Here is a 21,198-nt window from a genome sequence, read left to right as displayed (position 1 = left end):
ACACAGGGGTGAGGGACTTCTGTGCTTCTGAGAGTTCTAGAAAGACTCCACTCCTTTCTCCACCAGCCCTCCCTTTCTGGCATCCCCATTGCATAACTCATTAGATTAAAGACTGAGCTCCCAGCTCAAAACACCCCCTGAGATTCCCCACCAGGCCGGAAGGTCAAAATCCCGGTATTCACAGCAGAGCCTTCCAGCGGCAGGCACCGCCCCCTCCCCTCCATACCTCCCATCGGCCTTGACTTTGCGAACCTGCACTGCACTTTCAACTTGGGCCAGGCCCACCCACGGCCTGGGATGCCCCAGTTTGGGTGAAACTTCACTTACCCAGCGGTGAAACCTAAGAGACTCTCCCCGCAGACCTACAGCTTTCCACCTGCTCCTGTGGGAGCCCAAAGCGCTGTGCTGGTGCCTCCCTTAGCGCCCAACCCGTTTGGCTCTCACCTGCGAGCTCCTCTAAGGACGGACCGGTACACGTGATGAATATCTGAATGACTCTGTCCCTCCCGCTGGCGGGACATCTTTCCGGTGGTCTCACCTCCGTCCTCCGTCGCTCCTGCTGCAGCGCCCGCAGCGGGGGAGGCCAAGCGCGCTGGGCGACAGCCGGGGCAGGTGAGCCCCGGGGCGCCGCCAACCGGCCCGCCATCCCGGCCCTCGCCGGCTGCTGGCGCCTCTTCGCCCCGGTAACCGCTAGTGGCTGCTGTCGCTCAGTGGAGCCCAAGGAGACCGTGGCCAGAGCGTCCACCGCGCAAGATGGTGGCTCCCGAGTCTCCGTGAGTGTGTGCGGCGGGCGCGGTGCCCGGGCCGGGTGGGGCGCCCCCTCCCGGAGCTTCCCGGCAGGGGGCAGGAGACGGGTGGGGGCCCTGTGGATGAGGCAGCAGGGTCGGCGGAGGCGGGAGGCCTCTGGGACCCACTGGGGGCTCCCCCACCACGCGCCCCCCAGAGGAAGTTCCCCAGCCCTCTGAGCCCCGGCCAGGGACGAGCAGAGTGCTCCCACCTCTCCTGTGCTCTGTCCCCGAACTGGATCTTCCTCGGGGCTCCCTGAGGGAAGGGGCCTAAAGGGGGCTGGGGAGGAGGCTGGGAACGGCCATCCTGGGGCCAGGTAAGCACTGTGTTTGAGGCTGACCTGCCAGGGTGGAGTGGTGACCACAGACCAACACACAGTCACCCCATGGACCCCACAAGTTGTGCAGGCTCACATCCAGGTAGCCAGGGTGTGGAATGAGAGGTGTGGGGGACCTGGGTCTGACAGGTGCACTCTCCTGGTCAGCTCTGGTCAGTCACATTGTCATATTTTATTTACACTCCGTCCCATGCAGCCTGGTTCCTTCAGGCTGAGGTAGGGAGGGGATTGCCAGTCCTTTGGCTGGGTTGTTTTAGAGCAGCACTGTCCAGTAGGACTTTCTGGGATGAAGTAAATGTTCTCTGTCCCAGCCATGTGATACAAATAGCCAGTAGCCACGCGTGGCTATTGAGAACTTGAAATGTGGCTAGTGAGACTGAGGAATTGAATTCTACAATGTTCATCTAATTCTGATGAACTATAAACGGCCGTATATGACTACTCGCTACCATATCTGACAGAGTGGTTTCAGAATCCATCTTCCCATGCAGCTTCCCTACCTAGTCTTTTGTTCTTTTATCAGAAACATCTCAGGTCCCATAGTAATTTCTTCCCTCTGCAGAATGGGGCAGGATGGCCAGTTTCTAGGTATATGGAAGGGGCTTGACAAACCTTTGAAGCGTACCACCTTGGACTTGCACATCCTCCCCATTCTAAGTTCCTTTGGGTGGTAGGCTGGACAGGGTCACAGAATCATGGGATCTTGGGAGGAAGAGAGGTCAAAGGCAGCTGTTTTAGCCACCCAGTAGGTGCCCAAGGCCCCACTCCATTGTTCTCTCTGCCTGAAAGCTGGTGCTTCCTTTCTCATTCACTCCCCAAATTTTGTAGAGCACCTGCTGGGTGCCAGGGAATGCTTCCTTCTCTGGGATTCAGATGTGAACAAGTTAGTTACATTTCCTGCCCTCAAGAAGCCTGCATTCTTGAGAGAGAAGGAGAGAGAGCATAGGGGGGATGGGGGGGGTGGAGGATGCCAAGCAACAGAAATGCAGAGAAAATAAGCAGATTTGTAAGCTGTGAGGAGTACAGTGGAAGAAACAAACAGGAAGCAGTGACAGAGAAGGGGACTTCCTGGGAAGGGATAGAGAAGTCTCTCAGGAAGAAGGGACAACTAAGCTAAGGCCAGAGGGGAGGTAAAACAGGCAAAGTGTTGAGAGGGAGAGTAGAAATATTCTGGAAGAAGGTACAGCCAATGCAAAGGCCCTGGGGATGGGAACCTGGCACTCTGGAGGAATGAAGGGAAGGCCAAGGTAGCTGGAAGGGAAGAGAGGCACAAGTGGCCATCAGATAAGTCAGCAATGCCTGGGCATTTGGCAGACTCAAAAGGGATCCCGGCACTGGCCTCAGAGAACAAGAGGTCATAGAGGGGTTTTAAGCAATATGTTTAGAAAAACAAAACAAAATAAAACCTCTAGCTACTATAGGTCCAGATTGTTCAGAAAGGGTTAAGAGTGTTGGAAACCTAGAGTGCCATCAGAAAGTCACTGCCGTGGTCCAGGCAGGAGATGCAGGTGCCCTGGACGAGGCTGGCGGCGGCAGCACGTAGAGGAAACAAGTGAGAGGCAGATGTGGAGGTAGAAGCAACAGCACCTGTGGATAGACTGAGTCCAGGATGTGGAAGAGAGCAGGGGCTAGAGGGGCATGGTTCAGGCCATACCACCTGGGTAGGAGAGCAGGTATTTCCTGAGCTGGGGATAATTGGGAGAGGAGCAGATTTGTAGGGGCAGATCGACAACTCCATCGAGACGAGCTAGGAATGTGGTTCAATGGAGAGGTGCGGCACCCAGAGGAACGGCTCAGGCTGGGCTTGTTTATTTCAGGGTGACCGGCAAAGACGGTTCTGAACTTTATGGACAGTTTTAGGAAGAGGAGAAGGAAATGCCATCAGAGGCAGAGGGGTGCTGGTAGGGGAAAGGAAATCCAGGGGAGATAGGGTCTTGGAAGCTAAGAGAAAAGTATATTTCAAGGAGGGTGGGGTGAGCAGTCTAGGGGGAGTCTAGGGAGAGAGAACTGATGAATTTCACCACACATGGCAACAGGGAGCACCTTCCCTTGCACCGAACAGGCTGCCCCTGGGGTTCTACTCATCTGCCCTTGTACTTCCCATTAAGTGCTAGGTTCCGTGCAGGGTGCTGAGTGTGTCCGGAGGACAAGACAGTCACCACTTTCTCGGAGTCCAGAATGATCTAACCGATAGTCTCAGACACATGAGGTTCTTTCACAGAGCCCACGTAAATCCTTTTAGTCTTTTAAACAACAAACTTGTGCTGAAAGGCATCTGGATGCCCAGACGTGCATGCCCGGGGACCCCAAACTGAACAAACATGATCTTGGCTTTCTGGGCCAAGTACAGAGATACACAGAGAGTCCCTGATTTTACCATATGGTATCACCAAGACTCATGTGCAAAGAATTATGGGAGTCTAGAGGACAGGTACCAGCCTGGCCTGGGAGGCTAGGGATGGGGACCCCTGCTCTCCAGGAATGAATGGAAATTAGCCATGGAATGGGGAGGGATAGGAAATTCCAGGCACAGAGCATAGAGGCAGGAGCAAAGTCACAGCTGGGTGTGTGGGGGGAAGGTAAGCCTTTGGAGCTGTCCGAGCAGACAGGAGCAGCGGGAGGCTGGGGAGGGCCACTGGTTCACAGTGAGGTGTATAGACTCAAGTGACCATTTAGGACATCATGGAAGATGTGGAAGCAAGGGAGGGGCCTGTGAGCTTGCCCTCTGGCTGCTGCGCGAGGGACAGATCTGGGGGCAATGCCTACAGAGGCGGAGGCAGATGTATAATCCAGGTGACATCAGTCCAGCATGGCCTTTAGGGTCAAGAGGACTTAGATTCTAACTCTGCCTCAGCCACTTACTGCTTCTGGAACCTTGGGCAAGTCACTGAAAGTCCCCCCAACCTCCGTTTCCTCCTCTCCAAAATGAGGATGATACCATCCTCAGAGTACTTGAAAGAGTAGTCTTGGCCTTCACTTTGGCAAATGGTCATTACTGCTACTGTTATTAGTAGGCATGGAGAGCAGGGGACGGGGTCAAGGGATCATTAGGAAGTTGCTGGTTTTGGCCATTGGCTGGACATGGCCTTCTGGTCCTGAACGGCTCACCTGTCACTGTGCCTGGGGCGGTGAAAGAGTGAGCGAGGTACAAGCAGCCAGCTAGTTCCTTCGGTCTGGGGCCTGGCCCCCACTTCTGGGCTTCCCTTCCCAGAACCCTACTATCAGGAATTGTCTGTGTGAGTGTGCCCATGTGTATGCTCAGGGAAGGAAGGTCCAGTGAAAGCAAAGGACATTCCTTGGTCCTGTGGCTCCAGGAAATCAACTTTGTGCTAACTTCATTCTGATGAAATAAGCGATGTTGGACTGGAGAGACTGGCCAACCTTTTGAATGAGGATTCAAGGTCTGAGTTTCAGTCCTGGCTCAGTCACGAATTATTTATGGGCCCTGAGACCTGGACCCAGTGCCTTCACTTATAAAATGAGGTTACACAGACGGTGCCAATCTTTCCAGAGCCGAGTTCTTTTTTCTTTTTATTCTTTTAAATGTTTTATTTATTTTTGAGACAGAGAGACAGAGCATGAAAGGGGAGGGGCAGAGAGAGAGAGAGGGAGATACAGAATCCAAAGCAGGCTCCAGGCTCTGAGCTGTCAGCACAGAGCCCGATGCGGGGCTTGAACCCACAAATGTAAGATCATGACCTCAGCGGAAGTCAAAGGCTTACCTGAATGAGCCACCCAGGCGTACCACCAGAGCTGAGTTCTGACATGCTCCAGCAGTCAGAGTTAGTCAGCACCTCGTCCTGGATGGAGGGAGACCCTCAGAGTGGGCTGGGACACCCAAACTTCCCCCACTTTGGATAACATTCTATGGCCCTTTGCATGAGCCCACCCATTCCCGGTAGCCCTTCCCCATTAGGTGCCCTTCCACCTAACGCCTAACGCCTCTCCCTTGTCTCTTTCATCTCCAGTCTCCTACCGGCAGAGAGGGAATGAACGTTCCCGGCTAAGTTAGATGGATGGTCCCCATTAGCCTGGCGCACTGCCGCCCTCCTGCCTCCCCACCAATTTCCATTGTCAAGGGAGGTGCCGCTGTGTGTGGGGGGAGTCTGTGGGACCAGTGCATTTGGGTGGGGGTCGGGGGTGCCCTGCCCCTCGAGCAGGAATGGTACCCCCGGGGAAGAAACCAGCCGGAGAGGCCTCCAACTCCAACAAGAAGTGCAGACGTTACTTCAACGAACATTGGAAAGAGGAGTTCCCCTGGCTGGACTTCGACTACGAGCGGAAGCTGATGTTTTGTCTCGAGTGTCGCCAGGCCCTGGTGCGGAACAAGCACGGCAAAGCCGAGAACGCCTTCACTGTGGGCACCGACAACTTCCAGTGCCATGCCCTGCTGCGCCACGTGACCTCGGGGGCCCACCGCCAGGCTCTGGCTGTCAACCGGGGCCAGCCCACTTTCGAGGGCCACGCTGAGGGAGGAGGGGCCTACCCAGACCTCGCGACCACACCCACCTCGGCGAGCGTCAAGGTGGAGGTGGACCCGGCCAAAGTGGCGGTGCTGACCACGGTGTACTGCATGGCCAAGGAGGACGTGCCCGACGACCGCTGCTCTGCCCTGCTTGAGCTGCAGAGGTTCAACCTGTGCCAGGCGCTGCTGGGCACGGAGCATGGCGACTACTACAGCCCCAGGAGGGTGAGGGACATGCAGGTGGGTGGCAGCCAGAGGTGTGGGGGAGGGCTTGAGGAGGGAGGACATTGAGCTGTCTGGGCACAGCGCCAGCGTGCCAGGCCCCTAGGCAATAGCCAAAGCACTTCATTCATACCTTCACCCAGCAGAACCTTTCACTGAGGCATATCATGTGCCAGGCCCCAGGCCAGCTGCTGGGGGCACAGCCTCGAAGAGTCCAGACCAGGCCCTGTCCTCGGGGGCACAGAGGTTTTCCCTCGCTTCCTAGGCCAGAGGTTGCAAGCTGGTAGCGTGGAGCCTCCATCAGCCCACAGATTTATTTTGTTGATTTTCACAGTGCTTTTGGAAAACTTAAATTAGTTTCCAAGTTAAGGGGGGAAAAAGTGAGAGATTACACATAAAAATGTGGATTTGTGACTTCTGAAGCTCTCAGGGCATGAAGAGCAGACCCGGGGCTTCTCCATTCCCTTGGGTGTGTCCCTGGCCCACTTCAAGCCCAGTACCACCCATGTGGCCCCGGGGGGCATGCAAGTTGGCTCTGTCCTAGGTACCAGTTGTGTGGGTCCTAGGGGCTGGAGTGAGGGCGGGGGAGTTCTATCTCATCCTACAGAGTGATGACAGACAGACAAACTGAGCACACAGTTGGGGTTCTATGTAACTGGGCGGGGACGTGTCTATCAGTTAATCCCTAAGCAGCAGGGTGGAGGGAGCCTCCCAGGAATAAGGCAGACTGGGGCAATGCCTTCTAAGCACACACAAACTGCTTTATGGTTCCTAAAGAACTTTCTGGTTACACTTACAAGCATAGCAACATTTGTAACTGACAACAACCTTTTAAGGAGCTTAGAAGCAGGCAGTGGCCCAATTTCAGAGTTGAGGAAACTGAGGCTCAGAGAGGTAAAACGACTTGCCCAAGGTCACACAGCCAGTGTGCAAAGCTAGGATTAGTCTGTCCCCAAGGTCTGTGCCCTCTCTGTCCCCAGTACTGCTGCCTCCCCTTCTCAGGACAAGCCTAACTCTGTCCCTTCCTTTCTCTCCCTGGCTGTCCCAGGTGGCCATTGCCAGTGTCTTGCACACGGAGGCCTGCCAGCGCCTGAAGGCATCCCCGTATGTGGGGCTGGTGTTGGACGAGACCAGGGACTGGCCCGAGTCCCACAGTCTGGCCTTGTTTGCCACTTCGGTGTCCCCCTGTGATGGCCAGCCTGCTACCACCTTCCTGGGCAGTGTGGACCTACAGGAGGGTGAGGCCACCGCTGGCCGACTCCTAGACATCCTGCAGGCCTTCGGTGTATCTGCACCCAAGCTGGCCTGGCTTAGCTCTAGCCTCTCCAGCAACCGCCTTGGGCGTGTGGGCCCACAACTCCGGGCTGTCTGCCCACTGCTCACCGAACTACACTGCCTCCCTGGCCGGACAGATCCCGAGCCCCCTGCATACCTAAGTGAATATGAAAGTGTGCTGGATGCCCTCTTCCGCCTCCATGGTGGCCCCAGTTGCCACATGGTCCCTGAGCTGCGGGCAGCACTGGACCTTGCAGCTATTGACTTGGCAGGACCTCGCCCAGTGCCCTGGGCCTCCTTGCTGCCTATTGTGGAAGCAGTGGCTGAGGCTTGGCCTTGCCTGGTACCCACACTGGAGGCCTCTGCCCCAGCCTCCCCTACAGCGAGGGCACTGGCCCTCGCCCTGCGCCAGTTTACCTTCGTGGCCTTCACGCACCTGCTGCTGGACACACTGCCATCCATGCAGAAGCTCACCCTTGTCCTGCAGCCAGAGGAGCCGGACTTGGCCTTGTTGCAACCCCTGGTGATGGCAGCCGCAACCTCCCTCCAAGCCCTGCGCAGCTCGGGTGGGGCGCGCCTCCAGGGCTTCCTGCAGGAGCTGGCGTCCTCCAGCTCCGACTTGGGCGGTGGCCGCTGTACCTACCGCGGCGTGGAGCTGGTGGGCTACTCGGAGGCTGCGGTGCGGGGCTTGCAGCGGCTGCGGGGGGCCTTCCTAGACTCCTTGCGGCGGGGGCTGCGGGACTCCTACCCCGGGCCCTCGCTGGACGCCGTGGCCGCCTTTGCGGCGATCTTCGACCCGCGCCGCTACCCGCAGGCACCCGAAGAGCTGGGCGCACACGGCGAGGGGGCACTGCGGGTGCTGCTGCGCGCCTTCGCCCCTGCCGTGGTGCGCCAGAGGGCGCTGGGCGACTTCGCGCTCTTCAAGCGCGTCGTGAGCAGCCTCCGGCGGCTCGGCCCACGGGCCCTGTGCGCCAAGCTGGCGTGCTCGCGCTCCGAGCTGCACGAGCTCTTCCCGGACTTCGCCGCCCTTGCAGCTCTGGCCTTGGCGCTGCCCGCGGGCGCCAGCCTCCTGGATAAGGTGGGCCGCAGCCGGGAGCTGCGGTGGTGGGGGCAGAGCGGGGCAGGGGAAAGCCGGGGCGGCCCAGCGGTGAAGATCGCCGTGGATGGGCCCCCGCTGCACGAGTTTGACTTTGCACTGGCCGTGGAGTTCTTGGAGACTGGGTGGGCGGAGGGGCTCCTGGGGTCGCAGCTCACGTGAGGGTGGCCTCCTTCCCTCTGCCCAGACAGCCTGGGGCTGCGAGCACCCTAGGGGCCCCAAGGCAGATGTGACGGTGCTGCACCCTAGGGGACCTCTTCATTGTGGCCTCCAGCCACCTGCTCCGTGCTTCTTCCGCTCCACGCTGAGTACTAACCCAGCCCCGTGGGCTGTGTCCAGGGGTTCCTAGGCCAGCCCACAGAGATGCTAGGTTTGGGGACACCCTCCATATCGCCCCTGCCCTTGCCAGAGTTTGGCGAGGGAGTAGCTCACCGTTTCCCCTCTGGACCCAGCCCAGGTTTGCGCCATAGAAAAGCTGAGGAGTCTTGGTTGAAGGGAGAAAGGAATCGAGTGATTGAGGGAAAGGAGAACAGATCTTTGGCTGTTAGCTCCCCGCCTGGCAGCGTCACTTCTCTTCAGATATGACCAGAGAGAGCAGATGATTTTGTTGTTTTTGACGCAGCCCAGCAACCTCTCTGTGCACAAGTTACCAGTTCAAGGGAGGTAGGAGTGGTGCCCTCTCTCCCCTGCCCACTGATAGACTGCCTGACGGCCTTCTGTATATGGCTGTGTATATAGACATACACATCTATAAATGTAAAATAAATGTATCCTATCTTGCATATTGCTAGCCCACAAAAAATCAAAAAGGACTTCTTATGGTTTTGCAATGACAGAGTCCAGAAAAGTTTCAACGAACTGGATTTATTTCTAATTTTTTTCTTCCTCAAAGTCTAGTTGCTTCCCAAAGTTCCGAACCTTCCCCCGCCCTTGCCTCTGACCTTTAAGACCAAAGACTGTAAAACCACAGGGCAGGACCGGCCAACTCTGAGGACCAGCCTCAGGCCACACCCAGGGGCTAGAGGGCTTTTGGCCTCCTGGGAGAAGGAGTTGGCGCCTCGCCAAAGCTGGGGTGGGGAAGGGAAGGGGACACATCCCTTCAGACTCCAATGGGTTTCCCAGCCCTTCCGTCAGCCTTGCTGTGAATGTGTGGGGATTAGTGAGGGGTTTGGGTTTAACTTGCAATAAACTGGAAACCCGGTGCATTTCGCAGTCTCCATGGTGTGTGTGTGTCAGGACTCCTCTGTCCCCTCCCTGCCGGGATTCATGGGGATGCTTATGCCACCTCTGTAGGGGATGGGAGGGACATCCTCCTGCACTGGGAGCCACAAACTGTGGTCTCCCTGCTTCTGCTCCCCAAGTTATGGAGAGGAGAGGCCCAGAAATGGGCGGTCATTGCCCTGGGCTTGGCCAGTGCTACTTCGTGAAGAGGGAGGCAGAGTTTCTGCTCTGGCTCACACCCAAGAAGCCCATCAGCCTCTTTTTCTGGCTGGAGGAGGTAGATGCGAGCCCCGTGGCTCCCCGTTTCAGCCCCTGCCCTTCTTCCTCCTGCAGCAGGCCCAGCCTCCAGCACCCCCAGCCCCCTGCTGGCCTCCCTGCCCCTGCCTGCCAGGCCTCTGCAGCCCCCGCTGGACTTCAAGCACTTGCTCGCCTTCCACTTCAATGGTGCCACCCCGCTCAGTCTCACCCCCAACTTCAGCACGGTACGGGCTGGGCTGGCGGGTGGGGGTGTGGGGCCAAGCTTGGGGGTGGGCGGGGAATGTGGGCTCCAGGGCCGGGGCTGGCTCTCAGAAGCTGGGTCTAAGTAGGAATGACATCCACAAGAGTGACTAGGTGCTCCCCAAATGGGTCCCCCTGGGCCCAGCTTTCTCTTAGGCCAGAGAATGAGGATGGTTCCAGTAACTACCGCTGGGCCTGTAGTCTGTAGATTACACTGGAGTTTTTGTATAGGGACATCTATGGGTGATCTATGTCTGTGTGCATTTGGGGTGTGCCCTTCTGTTTCAGTTCACGTCCCTCTGTGGGTCTTGTGTGTTCTTGAAGATGTGAATGTGTGTGTAAACATTTCTTTGGGCCTGGGTCATTGTTTGTAATTGATGCATGTGACTGTGTGTCTGAGAGAGATTTTTTGTGTCCTTGTGTCAACTCTCTACATGTTTGGTGTGTGTCTGACCTCTGAGCATGTGTGTGTTTGTGTGGTTTGGGTGATTGTGTGTCTGTGCAAGTGTGCCATTTGTACACGTGAGTGTGTATCTCTCTGCATGGCTCTGCAATTCGTAACTGCCTGTAGGCTCATGTGCTATGTGTGTGTGCGCCGGTCAATGTATTTCCACATGTGCATGTGTGTGAATGACAAGTGTAGGGAGCATGAATTTTACTTCACTACATGAGTTATAAGGAGTAACCTGGCTTTCTTTAATTCTTTAATCATCCAGGAGCCCCACCCACCCCATCCTGACAAGATGGTAGGAAATCCCGTCTCCATCACCCTTAGGAGTCCCTTCCTTTCCAACCTCCAAGGTCGCACAGAGGTCTGAAGGAGCCTGAGCCATTTGGGGAGGGCCCCTGTTCTTCCGTCCCCTCTGTCACTTGCTGACATACTCGCTGTTCAAGCACACAGTCCCTTGAGAGCAGGTGAAGCTTTACCTCTCTGTCACCCTCCTCACTGGGGGCCCTGCTGGCCATTCTCCTGTCCCCTGCCTGCCCCCAGCCCTAGGTGCTGGTAGGTGAGGGTTAGAACTTCTTTCTCTTTCCAGGGAAGTTTCTGAAGCCATGCGTTTCTCTCAGAGCCTCTGTTCTCTTCTCTCAGAAGGTTGAGAAAGTTCCTCTTGATAAACAAGCCCAGACCACTTCTGCTTTTGGTTTAGCAAACCAGGCCCTGAGAATAGGGAACATGAAGGCTTGGTTTGATAGAAAAAAAGATAATTAAAGTAAGGAAAAGGAAAAAGAAAACTCACATAAATTAATATTCCAAAGAAATAATCCTGCTGCTCAGGGAACCCTCTGGCCTCCACGGGCTGCCACCTGTCCCTTCCCGGCCCCCCACCTGCCCCAGCCCTGCTCTCACTCCCCCTCTCAGGCCCTGTGATGGTGTCAGAGCTGATGAGATCAGCCTTCTCTCCCCCAGCCCATGGGCCCAGCGCAAGGCTGGGTTATGGGGGAGGATTTCCAACAAAAGACTCTTTGTTCCTTCCCTGCTTCTCCCTGCCTCTAACTCTGTCCCAATAGTTGTGATTCTGTGAATGAGGAAAAAAAAAAAAAACTACAGAAACCAGAGGGGCAGCAAGAGATGCCAAGGTATCACCAGGACATTGTTCTTTTTCTCCTGATTGTGGAGGTCACCCTGACCATCTCACCGCCTCTAAGCAAAAACCCAGGCGGCCAGAGAAAGTCATCCAGGGAAGGGACTGTTTCTTTGGCGTGTCTCCTATCCCCAAGGATGGGAAGTTCCTCCTACAGCCTGATCCCTGCCCTCATCAATAGTCTCTAGTTTGGGGCATTTTGCACTGCCTCCCCACCCCCCACCTTCCCAGGCCGACCCGAGTTATTGTGTCCTCCCGCCCCCTTCACAGATGGACCCGATCCAGAAAGCTGTCATCAGCCACACATTTGGGGTCCCCTCCCCTCTAAAGAAGAAGCTCTTCATTTCCTGTAACATCTGTCACCTGAGGTTCAACTCAGCGGTGAGAGGGAGTCGTGGAAACAGATTGGGGAGGGGGCTGGGCAGGGAGGGGGCTGGACAGTGGCTTCCAGGGTCTTTCCTGGAGGAAGAAGGCCAACAAAGGGACTGGGGTCCATATTTTGTCCCTGGGTGCAGAAAAGGCACACCCCATGCTTTACCCATCTCGCCCTCCCCTCTCCCCAAATTCCTCTACCTCTTCCCTCCCTCTCTGTGGCCTTGGGACTCCATTTCCCTCCTGCTTCTCTCCTGTGTTCTGGGTCCTTCTGCAAGAGAGAAGACTGCCCTTTCCTGCTCTGAGTCCCAAGGGCCACCATCAGCTCCTAGTCTGGAGCTGAGTTCTTAAAGCATCTGACAATTAATGTGTTCAATGTTTTCATGCTGATCATCTTAAATAATTCTCAGGATACCTTGTTAGATGGATAGAGGCACTATTATCATCCCCACTTTTCAGATGAGGAAACTGAGCCTCAGAGAGGTTAAGTGGCTTGTCTGAGGTCACACAGCTGGTAAGTAGCAAAGCTGAGATTTGAGCCCAGGCCTGGCTGACCCCAAGGTCCACATACTTTCTACCACAGCCTACCCCTAGCTAGTGGAGAAGCCTCATTCTGGCCTCGCAGAGAAAGTTTACTTTCTGTGTGGACAACTGTGGGGCTTGGAGAGATCTACTCCGGTGAAAGGGTCTAGGGAGGGGCCATGGGGGTCTGTCTTTCCTATGTGCTTTGGGAGCAACAAGCAGGGACCCCCTAGGTGAAGAGGGGAGGACATGAACAGGCCAGATTCAGGGGTTCCCTCTAGGTTTTTAGGTTATATGAGCCTTGCAAGAGACAGACAGAAAGACCTCACTCAGAGGGAAGGACCGTGCCTTCTCCATACTGGGCTCCTGGCACACAGCCTGGCAAAGAGCAAATGCTCCATAACTATTTGCTGAAAAACTGAACAAAGGGATGAATGTTCTGGGGTGCACACACTCGAAGTATGAGAACTGCTCTATTTTTTCCATTTGTGCTTTTACAAACCTGGTAACATTCATTGAGCAGGTGCTGTATCTACTAGGTCCTTGTCATTCATGTTCCCTTTTTAATTCTCACAGCCCTTTAAGGTCAGTCACACAAAGTTTACGAGTCAGCAAACTGAGGCTCAGAGAGGTGAGGTGACTTGCCCAGGGATGCACAGCTAATAAAATGGCTGAGACAGAATTTGAAGCCAGAGGCTGCTTGCCTGGAGGCTCATGTATGAGAATGAGTTCTGTAAACCTCAAGGCCACACACGTGCTGTGTTGACAAGGATTCACCTCTTGTCTGGCTAGAGCCCTGCCCCCTCTGACCTGCCCCCCACCCCTCGCCAGCTCATGGATGGGACATGCAGAGAAAGCAAATAAATGGTGACCCCAAGTCCTCCCCTCCCCAGAACCAAGCTGAAGCACATTACAAAGGCCACAAACATGCCAGAAAACTCAAGGCTGTCGAAGCTGCCAAGAACAAACAGAGGCCACAAACCCTGGCCCGGGATGGGGCGCTGGTGTCCCCAACCCCGACTCCAGCCGGTGGATCCCCTGGAGAGACACACAGCAAAGGTCTGTCCTGAACTCTTTTCCCCTCTCCCCAATCCAAATCTGGTTTCTGGTGAGGGCTTGGGAGATTTCTGCATATTATTATTTTTATTTTTTTAATGTTTATTCATTTTTTTTAAGAAAGAGAAAGAGACAGTGTGTTAGTGGGGGAGGGGCAGAGAGAGAAGGAGACACAGAATCTGAAGCAGGCTCCAGGCTCTGAGCTGTCAGCACAGAGCCCGACACGGGGCTCAAATCCATGGACTGTGAGATCATGATCTGAACCAAAGTTGGATGCTTAAGCAACTGAGCCACCCAGGCGCCCCAGTGTATTATTATTATTTTTGCCTGTGTTGGGGTATCCCATACATACAGAAAAAGGTGCCCTTCCACCCGCAGTGTGTCATGACTTAAAGTCATGGTCTCCAGAGGATTCTAACCTGATGCCTTCCATCTCCCCAGCCGTTCCTGCAGCCCCACCTCCCGGCCCCCAACTCCAGCCAGCGCTAACTCCAGACCCCACGCCGACGGAGCCAACCCACTCAGATCTCTTGGATGCTGCCTCCTCTTCTTCTTCTTCCTCCTGCCCACCCTGCTCCCCAGAGCCTGGGAGAGAGGCGCCAGGGCCTGAACTGGCAGCAGCTGCCGTGGGAAGCGGTGCCAGTGGGGAGGGCAGGAGCGAGAAGGGCCGCCTCTACTGCCCCACGTGCAAGGTGACAGTGAACTCCGCCTCCCAGCTTCAGGCTCACAACACAGGTCAGTGCCCCCAGAGTCCAGGGGAGGCGTAGGGCAGGAAGATCCCCTCCACAGCTGCAGGCAGGTTGGAGTTTCTGGGCACTTTGCCCAAAGGCTTCGTGACAGAGGTGTTGTTCAGCTGTGGTTGGATGGGCATTTGGGGTCCTCCCGCTAATGCTTGAGGTGGGAGAAATGGGAAGAGAGGTCTGGGCAGCAAGAACTGAAGGGTCACTCGGAGAAGGCAGGAAGCACCTCCTCCATCTATCCTTAGGTCAGACCTGGAAGGAACGGGAGCCAAGGGAAGCCTCGAGGTTCCCCTGAACGAAGGAGTTCTGGAGAGGCTGGGGGGCAACAGGAGAAGCTGGGAGGCCTGGCAGAGGTGGGGAAAACTCTCAGGCAACTGGAGGGGAGAGCATGTGCAGAGCAGCCTGGCGGCTTAAGGGGGCAGCCAGACTGGCCTAGTTCAGAGGTGTCTCCACGGCACTGGCAGCCCTTCTTGTGCTCTCACGGGCTGTCTTTCCTTCCCTCTCAGGAGCCAAGCACCGGTGGATGGTGGAAGGTCAGCGAGGTGCTCCTCGAAGGGGCCGGGGCCGCCCCGTGCCCCGGGGAGGCGGACACAAGGCCAAGAGAGTGGCAGGGGGCCAGGGCAGCCGACAGGGGCCCAGTCCCCCCTTTCACTGTGCCCTGTGTCAGCTCCAAGTCAATTCAGAGACCCAACTCAAGCAGGTGGGAGAAGCCGGAGCAGGGCTGAGGGGTGGCACCAGTGCCAGGAGACAGGAGGGGGCCAGGGGAGACAGAAGAGCAAGGCTGGGGGGGGCAGTGGACTCCTGGAGGGGCCAAGGCCAGGTCTCACCTCCCCTTCCCAGGGTGATACCCTGCAGATGTGGTCCAACTGTGACTCATAGGTGGAGGAAGGTTAGCTGGTAGAGGATGACAGAGTCATCTAGGGGTTCTTGGGCTTCCTTATCCTGTTGCCAGTTTGTCTGTCTGTCCATTAGCACCTGAGCAGCAGGAGACACAAAGACCGCCTGGCTGGGAAGCTCCCCAAGCCGTCCAGCCAGCACAGTAAGCTGCAGAAGCATGCAGCGCTGGCTGTGAGCATCCTCAAGGTACCGGTCTCCAGGCAACAGAGCCGGGCCCTGGGTCAACAGGGGAGGGGGTGGGCCAGAAGGGCAAGCTGGGGGGATGGGTGAGGGTGGGGCAGGAAGGAAGCCACCCCCCTTTAAGGCTGCCTGAGCAGTGAGTCGGGCTGGGATTTTGGGCCATCTTGGGATCTGCCCAGAGGAATTTCCGGGGAGGTGGGCCCAAGATAGTAATATCAGGGTCAAGAGCGAGGGTGTGCATCTCCTAGAGACGATCTCTGCCCCCATCCGCCAGAGCCTCCTTCCTCTGGGCAGGAAGACAGGTGGTGGTGAAAGCCCTTTGGAATGACGTTTGGGGGGCGGGAAGGGTTTAGGTTTGGAACCCTAAAAGGCACGTCTTTCCTACAACAGAATATCCAAGGATGGGGCCCCGGGAGGGCTAGGATTTTCCTGGGTCAGGCTGTGTCCATTCCTCTCTCTCTTCTCTACAGTCAAAACTGGCCTTGCAGAAGCAACTCACCAAGACACTTGCAGCACGCTTCCTGCCCAGCCCGATCCCTGCTGCTGCCACAGCCATCTGTGCCCTGCCAGGGCCCCTGGCTCTCCGGCCTGCCCCCACAGCAGCCACCACCCTCTTCCCAGCTCCCATCCTGGGCCCGGCTCTGTTTCGCACCCCAGCAGGAGCGGTCCGCCCTGCCACAGGGCCCATTGTCTTTGCACCCTACTAGGCTTCCCGGGGAGGCCGGGGCTTGGCTCCGAGCAGTTGTTGTCCTTGCCTCCCCTTCCCGAGAGGAGACTGCCATTTGCAGCCTAGAACTTCCTGCCCAGTCTAGGAAGAGCTGGGCTAGGTTTAAGGGCAGCTGCCCTTTGCCCAGTCTGGACTAAGGATTCAACTACAACCCTCCTGGCCCTGGACCTTCCAGCCTCCTCAGGCTAGCGCTGGGCTCCCCTGCATTGCCCAGCCTGATTTGAGGGGAGCAAACTGAGAAGTCCCAAAGATCTATGCAAAATCCTAGTCCCAGCCCCATGGTGCTCAGTTCCCCCACTCGAGACCTAGAATCCCATGGCCAGAGCCCTAGCAATCTTCACTTTGAGCCTGACAAGAAGTCTAGAGAGGAGGCTCTCCCCATTCACTGGATTCTCTGGAGAATCAGTGGAGGTGGCATATGGGGTCTCAAGCTGGACAGGGTTCAAGGCTCTCTGGACACGGTGACCCTGGGGGAGTGGAAGAAGACTGTGGAGGAGAAAGGGGAGCAAATCCAAGGTGGGGCTGAAAGATCTTGGGGTTCTTCTGCTGTGATCAGACAGGGCTGGGAGAGGGGGAGGGGGGGTGACTTTCTGGTGGGCCGTTTTAACAGAGGTTGTCAACCCCACACAAGCTCTCTCCTCAGCTTTTCACTGAATCCTCCTGAACCCCTCTTGGGGAGTGGGCATTGGATCTCTCCAGACTATGGGCCCAGCTAACATCAATCCCCCCAGGGCTCTCAAAACAAAAGCTTTCCCCTCAAGGCTCCTCACCCCAAACTGGTCCCCAACACTAAATCTAGCTGCCCCCCTCTCCCAAGCAGAATCCAGCCCCCTCACTGTGAACCTAAGTGCTGGGGTCCAGGCTCACACACTCAAGACCCATTTCCATGCTGTCAAAGTGAACGTCACAACCTTCATCCCACCCTCCCCTTCACTGCTCTGCCACCCCACAATATGGGACTTGCCAGTATCCACCTGGATCTTTTCCTTTTTTAGAGATTCCCAATGGGGGGACAAGTAAGGGGGAGGGGAGGGAAACCTTTGATAACAGTTGTGGTTTTATTGTGTCCAATGCATCAATAAATGAATTCAAGCCCGAGCCTGTATGTGCTCTAATTCGACTCGCCCAGCCCTGCCCTGCTCACCTCTCCCATCTCAAGGAGAAGGGGCATGGACTAGAGGTCACCTGGCTCTGGTGTCTCATCTACGCTGGGTGTGCACATCAGAAGCCTGAAGTGGACACGGCAAGCTGTGGGTTATAAGCTCGCTTTATAGCGTGTGGAAAGTGTAACCACCCTTCTGAGCCCCGACAGATCCGTCAGCTCCTGAGAAGCTGCTACTGGTTTGCCTTGTTCTGTGCAGGCATCTGAGGTAAGGAAGGGCTAAAGGAGCACCTTGTCCAGCCTTCACCACGGCAGCAGGCCTATGAACACAGGTAAATTTATAAATAGAAGTCCAGCTATTAGCTGAAAACAACCACAGGAAGGGATGAAGACCAGGCCGCACGGGTGTGAGGCAGGCTGACTGGGCACTGGACGGCCACTCTGGCAACTAGAGCGGACAGTGCACGCCTGCCCCCTGGTGGTTGGGGGAGAGCAATGTCTCAGCCTCCAGGGCCAGTAGGCATAAGCACCTTGAAGAGGGAGAAGCGATGGGTACAGTAACAGCCAGCCCAAAGCCACAGGTGTTAGACACTCAGAGGGCTGGAGAGGATCCAGAAGATCATCTAAGCAACTCCCGTCACCTTGCAGATAAGAAAAATGAAACCGAGAGAGGAAAGGCCTTGCAGGGTCCTAAGGCCAGCCGTCCTTCCTTTCCATCTCAGCCAATGAGGGCCATGTGCTCCCTGAGCAGAAAGAAGCAAAAACTATGGGGGGGGGAGGCGGGGGAGGAGGAGTTAAAGTAGAAAATGACACTTCCTAGGAGGCTGGCTTCTTCCAGCCAAGGACAGGACAGGAGAAGGATGAGGAGGTCAGAGCTGGACACCGGCAGGCACACACATGCACGTGTGCACGTGTCTACATGCACATATACGATACCTGGACGTCCTTCCTCTGGGAGTCCAGGGTGGTGCCCGAGTGTGAGTGTGTGAGTGTGTGTGTTTGTCTGCCACCGGCAGGAAGCCCACAGGTAGGGGACCCCTGTGACAGTACCCAGAGCCTAGACTGGGCACCTGTGCATGGCAGCTCAGTTTCCTTCCAGGGCAGGTGTTAGGGGACATTGACCCACAACTGCTCCAGGTCACAGAGGGCAGGTATGATGAGAGCTGGTGGGGAGGGAGGCTTGGGGGGGACACTAACCTAGATGATCTCCACTTCCCACAGCTGGGAGGGAGCAAAGTGACCTGAGCTTGGGACAGCCCAGCTGCCTGGGAAGGACAGTGTGCCTAACCCCAGCCCTGGACAGATCTCCCAGCGCCCCAGAAGCTGGAATGAGGCCGGGAAGGTCAGGGAGGGATGGCAACTCCATCAGCCATCCAAGGAGCCGCTGCCCTTGTTCTTGCGGCTCAGGGGGAAAGCGGACTTGCTCTGAGGCTGGGTCATCTTGCTGGCCAGGTAGACGAAGGGCTCCAGCAGAGAGCGGCGGTCAGCCACAGAGACCTCCCACAGCTTCACCTTCTCGGACTTGGCCCAGTGCTGAGCCACGTCCAGGTCTACACGCCGCTGCTCCTGCAGGTCACACTTGTTGCCAAGGACCACGATGGTGACCTGGGGAAGAGGGACAGAATAGAGGCCCAAGGATGTACCATGAGCCTCAGGACTGGGTGTTGAGGGCTGACAACGACCTAGGAGTCCTAACAGAAGAGAGAGTCTGAACAGCTAACGTTTCACTTCTTCCTATATTGGAAACAATGACTAGGGAGAGAGAGGTGGTTGCTTTTTGGTTTCCTTTCTCTGTTTAAAGTCTAGCCTCCATCTGGCCTCCCTCCAGGCATTCTCTTACAAGCCCTGGATCACCTGTGCCTGCTCATGACCAGCAATCAGTCTGTTTCCGGCTAAACAGCTGGCGAGAGCACGCCCCAAGCGCCTGCAGCTTAAAGGGGGATTTGGGAACAGAAGGACAAGAGCAAGGAACCATCGTAAAGAAAGATTAATGGGGGCTTCCAGAGTTAGGACAGGAACCTCTACAACTAAAGGAAAGCCTCTTTGGTTGAGCTGCCTCAACACACAGCCACCTGCAGGGGTGAAGACACCCCCCAGTGACCTCCATCCTCCCTCGAGCTCCTACCCCACCTCCTGAGACATGAATGCAAAACAGAGCCACGCCAGGCCAAAGCCAGCCCAGGGCCCTCTCTCTACTAACCCCACCCCGGACATGTCTTTCAGAGCCCCAGAAGCTGGGAAGGAGGAGAAGGGATCCCCCCACACACCTCCTTCTTGTCCTTGGATTTGTCGATCTCCTTCTTGAGCAGCTCTACACGCTGAAAGGACTCTCGGCTGTCCGTGCTGTAGACCAGGACATAGCCGTCAGTGCAGGAGAAGCAGTGCCGGGGTAGCTCGGCCCCGTCCCGGAGCCCCCGGGTGTCGTAGAAACGCACCTGCTCCCGCACCCCCCGGTCGGTCTCAATGGAGCCCACGTAGATGTCTTCTTGTGTCTCAATCATCTCAGAACCTGGGACAAGATGAGGAGAAAACTTGTAGAAACAAGGAAGATGGGAAACATGAGTGACTGAGTGTATCCTAATGGGCCAATCCACGAGGGAAAGAAAGAAATATGGCGCCGAGGACAGAGGGCCAGGGACTGACAGTCTGGCAGGACTGGATGACTTGGGGCACAACATGAAGCTCCTGCTAAGCAAAAGTGTGACTTGAGAGCTTTTCCTCCCTATCGCAAACATTGGGTTTCCTCTTTCCAGATATGCTGGGGTTCAAATCATTATGTAGATTTCAGTCTTTGCTTTTAGCCTTTTCGTGTTATGATCAAATCCTACTTATTCTTCCTTCTTCTACCATGTCCCTACCCCAACAACACTCACCTACTACATGGTTCCCATACAGAAGCTGCTCCAAGATTGAAGTTTTGCCCACAGACGCTTGGCCACACACAACCACCTTGCAGCTCTTCCCCATGCTTGGCTTTCAACCTTGAAGAACAGAAGCACACTGGGTGAGGTGGGCTGAAAACAGAGGGCAGACCTCCTAAAACTGAGAGCCAGGTTCTGAACCTCAGAACCTCAGGGATTCAGCACTGTCTGTCCCCTACTCTGGTCAGGGTGTAGTGGAGTGAGGTGTCTATGTCCGCTACTGGACAGTGGGAGGTACTTTATTCACCTTTGTTATTCCAAGTACATGACCAGAAACTGGCTCAGAGCAGGTTCTCAGTAAATGTTGCCATGAAGGGGGAAGGGAATCTTTAAAGGAACCACTGGCCGGGTTCCCTTCTGTGCGCAGGATGCGGAAGGGAGCTCCGGCTTAGCTTCCTGTTTTGAGCCAAGCCTCCATGGAGAAATAAGCGCGAATGCTATTTTGTGTGGGTTTGTCTTAAGTCGCTCTTCGTCTGGAGAGGGCGCAAATGAGGACGGGGTTTTTCTTTCCTGTATGATTTATCTGGACAACAATTAATTCCCTCTAATTCCCAGTCAAGTCCATAGATAAGATGAACATCACACAAGAGTGAAAGAATCCAAGGGGAAAAGGAGGAAATCTGTGCTGCCCTGGAACTGATAAGCTAAAATGAGGCTCAGACACAGAAACCTCCCAGGCAGAGATCTCGTCGAAGGCATTCCAAACACAGGTTTTCCAGAAGAAAGCCTAGACAAGGATCGCCTCAGAGAGCAGATACAGAGAGCACTCCCAAAAGGTGTCTTAAACAGAGACCCCTCGAGTAAGCTCCTGATACAGACACCTACTCCCCGCTCGAGGCTCCGTATAGTGGGCCCCGCAATGAAAGGATAACCCGAGAGACGTCCAGAGGGGCTTCTGCCACCGATTTCCCCCCGAGGGGACCCCCAGAGAGAATCGGAGGCAGAGACCCGCCACCTAAAGCGGCCCGGATGCGGTGGCCGACCCTGGCCTGCCAGCTCCGTACCTCCCGGAGCCCTCGCAGCACCCAGGCTGGGCCCCTCCAAGCGCGCCGGGACTAGGGGAGGGGCAGCACAGCCACAAGGACTCCGCTTTTCCTCCCGGGTCGTTCCAGGCTCGGTCTAGCACCGCCCCCCAGCTTCCGTCCGGCAGAACCAATTCCGGCGGCAGCTAGCAGGAGCCGGGCACACAGCGCCCCCA

The 21,198-nt window shown here is 56.0% G+C and overlaps 3 protein-coding genes across 10 annotated transcripts in view; 2 read left to right on the top strand and 1 right to left on the bottom strand.

Annotated features, from left to right (window-relative positions):
* The window catches only part of ZNF385C (zinc finger protein 385C), a 50,060-nt gene extending 32,985 nt beyond the window's left edge, over positions 1–17,075 (top strand). For 4 of the 8 annotated variants that reach the window (XM_029927217.1, XM_029927215.1, XM_029927218.1 and 1 more), the window contains 7 exons: positions 9,736–9,884; positions 11,754–11,864; positions 13,271–13,436; positions 13,875–14,168; positions 14,680–14,873; positions 15,146–15,256; positions 15,721–17,075. In XM_029927217.1, coding sequence (XP_029783077.1) covers positions 9,736–9,884; positions 11,754–11,864; positions 13,271–13,436; positions 13,875–14,168; positions 14,680–14,873; positions 15,146–15,256; positions 15,721–15,957 — 1,262 coding nt within the window. In that variant the 3' untranslated portion in view covers positions 15,958–17,075. Of the gene's footprint in view, positions 1–9,622; positions 9,885–11,753; positions 11,865–13,270; positions 13,437–13,874; positions 14,169–14,679; positions 14,874–15,145; positions 15,257–15,720 lie in introns of those variants that run through there. The other 4 variants (XM_029927220.1, XM_029927221.1, XM_029927223.1 and 1 more) reach the window with 4 other exon arrangements.
* C17H17orf113 (chromosome 17 C17orf113 homolog) lies at positions 653–9,386 on the top strand. The gene is made up of 3 exons (XM_029927214.1): positions 653–773; positions 5,092–5,828; positions 6,859–9,386. The coding sequence occupies exons 2-3, from the start codon at positions 5,286–5,288 to the stop codon at positions 8,341–8,343; spliced, it is 2,028 nt and encodes a 675-aa protein (XP_029783074.1). The 5' UTR covers positions 653–773; positions 5,092–5,285; the 3' UTR covers positions 8,344–9,386.
* NKIRAS2 (NFKB inhibitor interacting Ras like 2) lies at positions 17,013–21,122 on the bottom strand. The gene is made up of 4 exons (XM_029927224.1): positions 21,005–21,122; positions 19,953–20,060; positions 19,347–19,588; positions 17,013–18,684 (listed from the first exon to the last, which is right to left on the bottom strand). The coding sequence occupies exons 2-4, from the start codon at positions 20,044–20,046 to the stop codon at positions 18,445–18,447; spliced, it is 576 nt and encodes a 191-aa protein (XP_029783084.1). The 5' UTR covers positions 20,047–20,060; positions 21,005–21,122; the 3' UTR covers positions 17,013–18,444.
* Positions 21,123–21,198: the final 76 nt, after the last annotated feature.

Source organism: Suricata suricatta, chromosome 17 (genome assembly GCF_006229205.1).
Source record: "Suricata suricatta isolate VVHF042 chromosome 17, meerkat_22Aug2017_6uvM2_HiC, whole genome shotgun sequence".
In the NCBI taxonomy this organism is placed as follows: Eukaryota; Metazoa; Chordata; class Mammalia; order Carnivora; family Herpestidae; genus Suricata; species Suricata suricatta.
The sequence above is the reverse complement of the archived record's forward strand: the minus strand, read 5'-3'. Positions and strand labels throughout refer to the sequence as shown.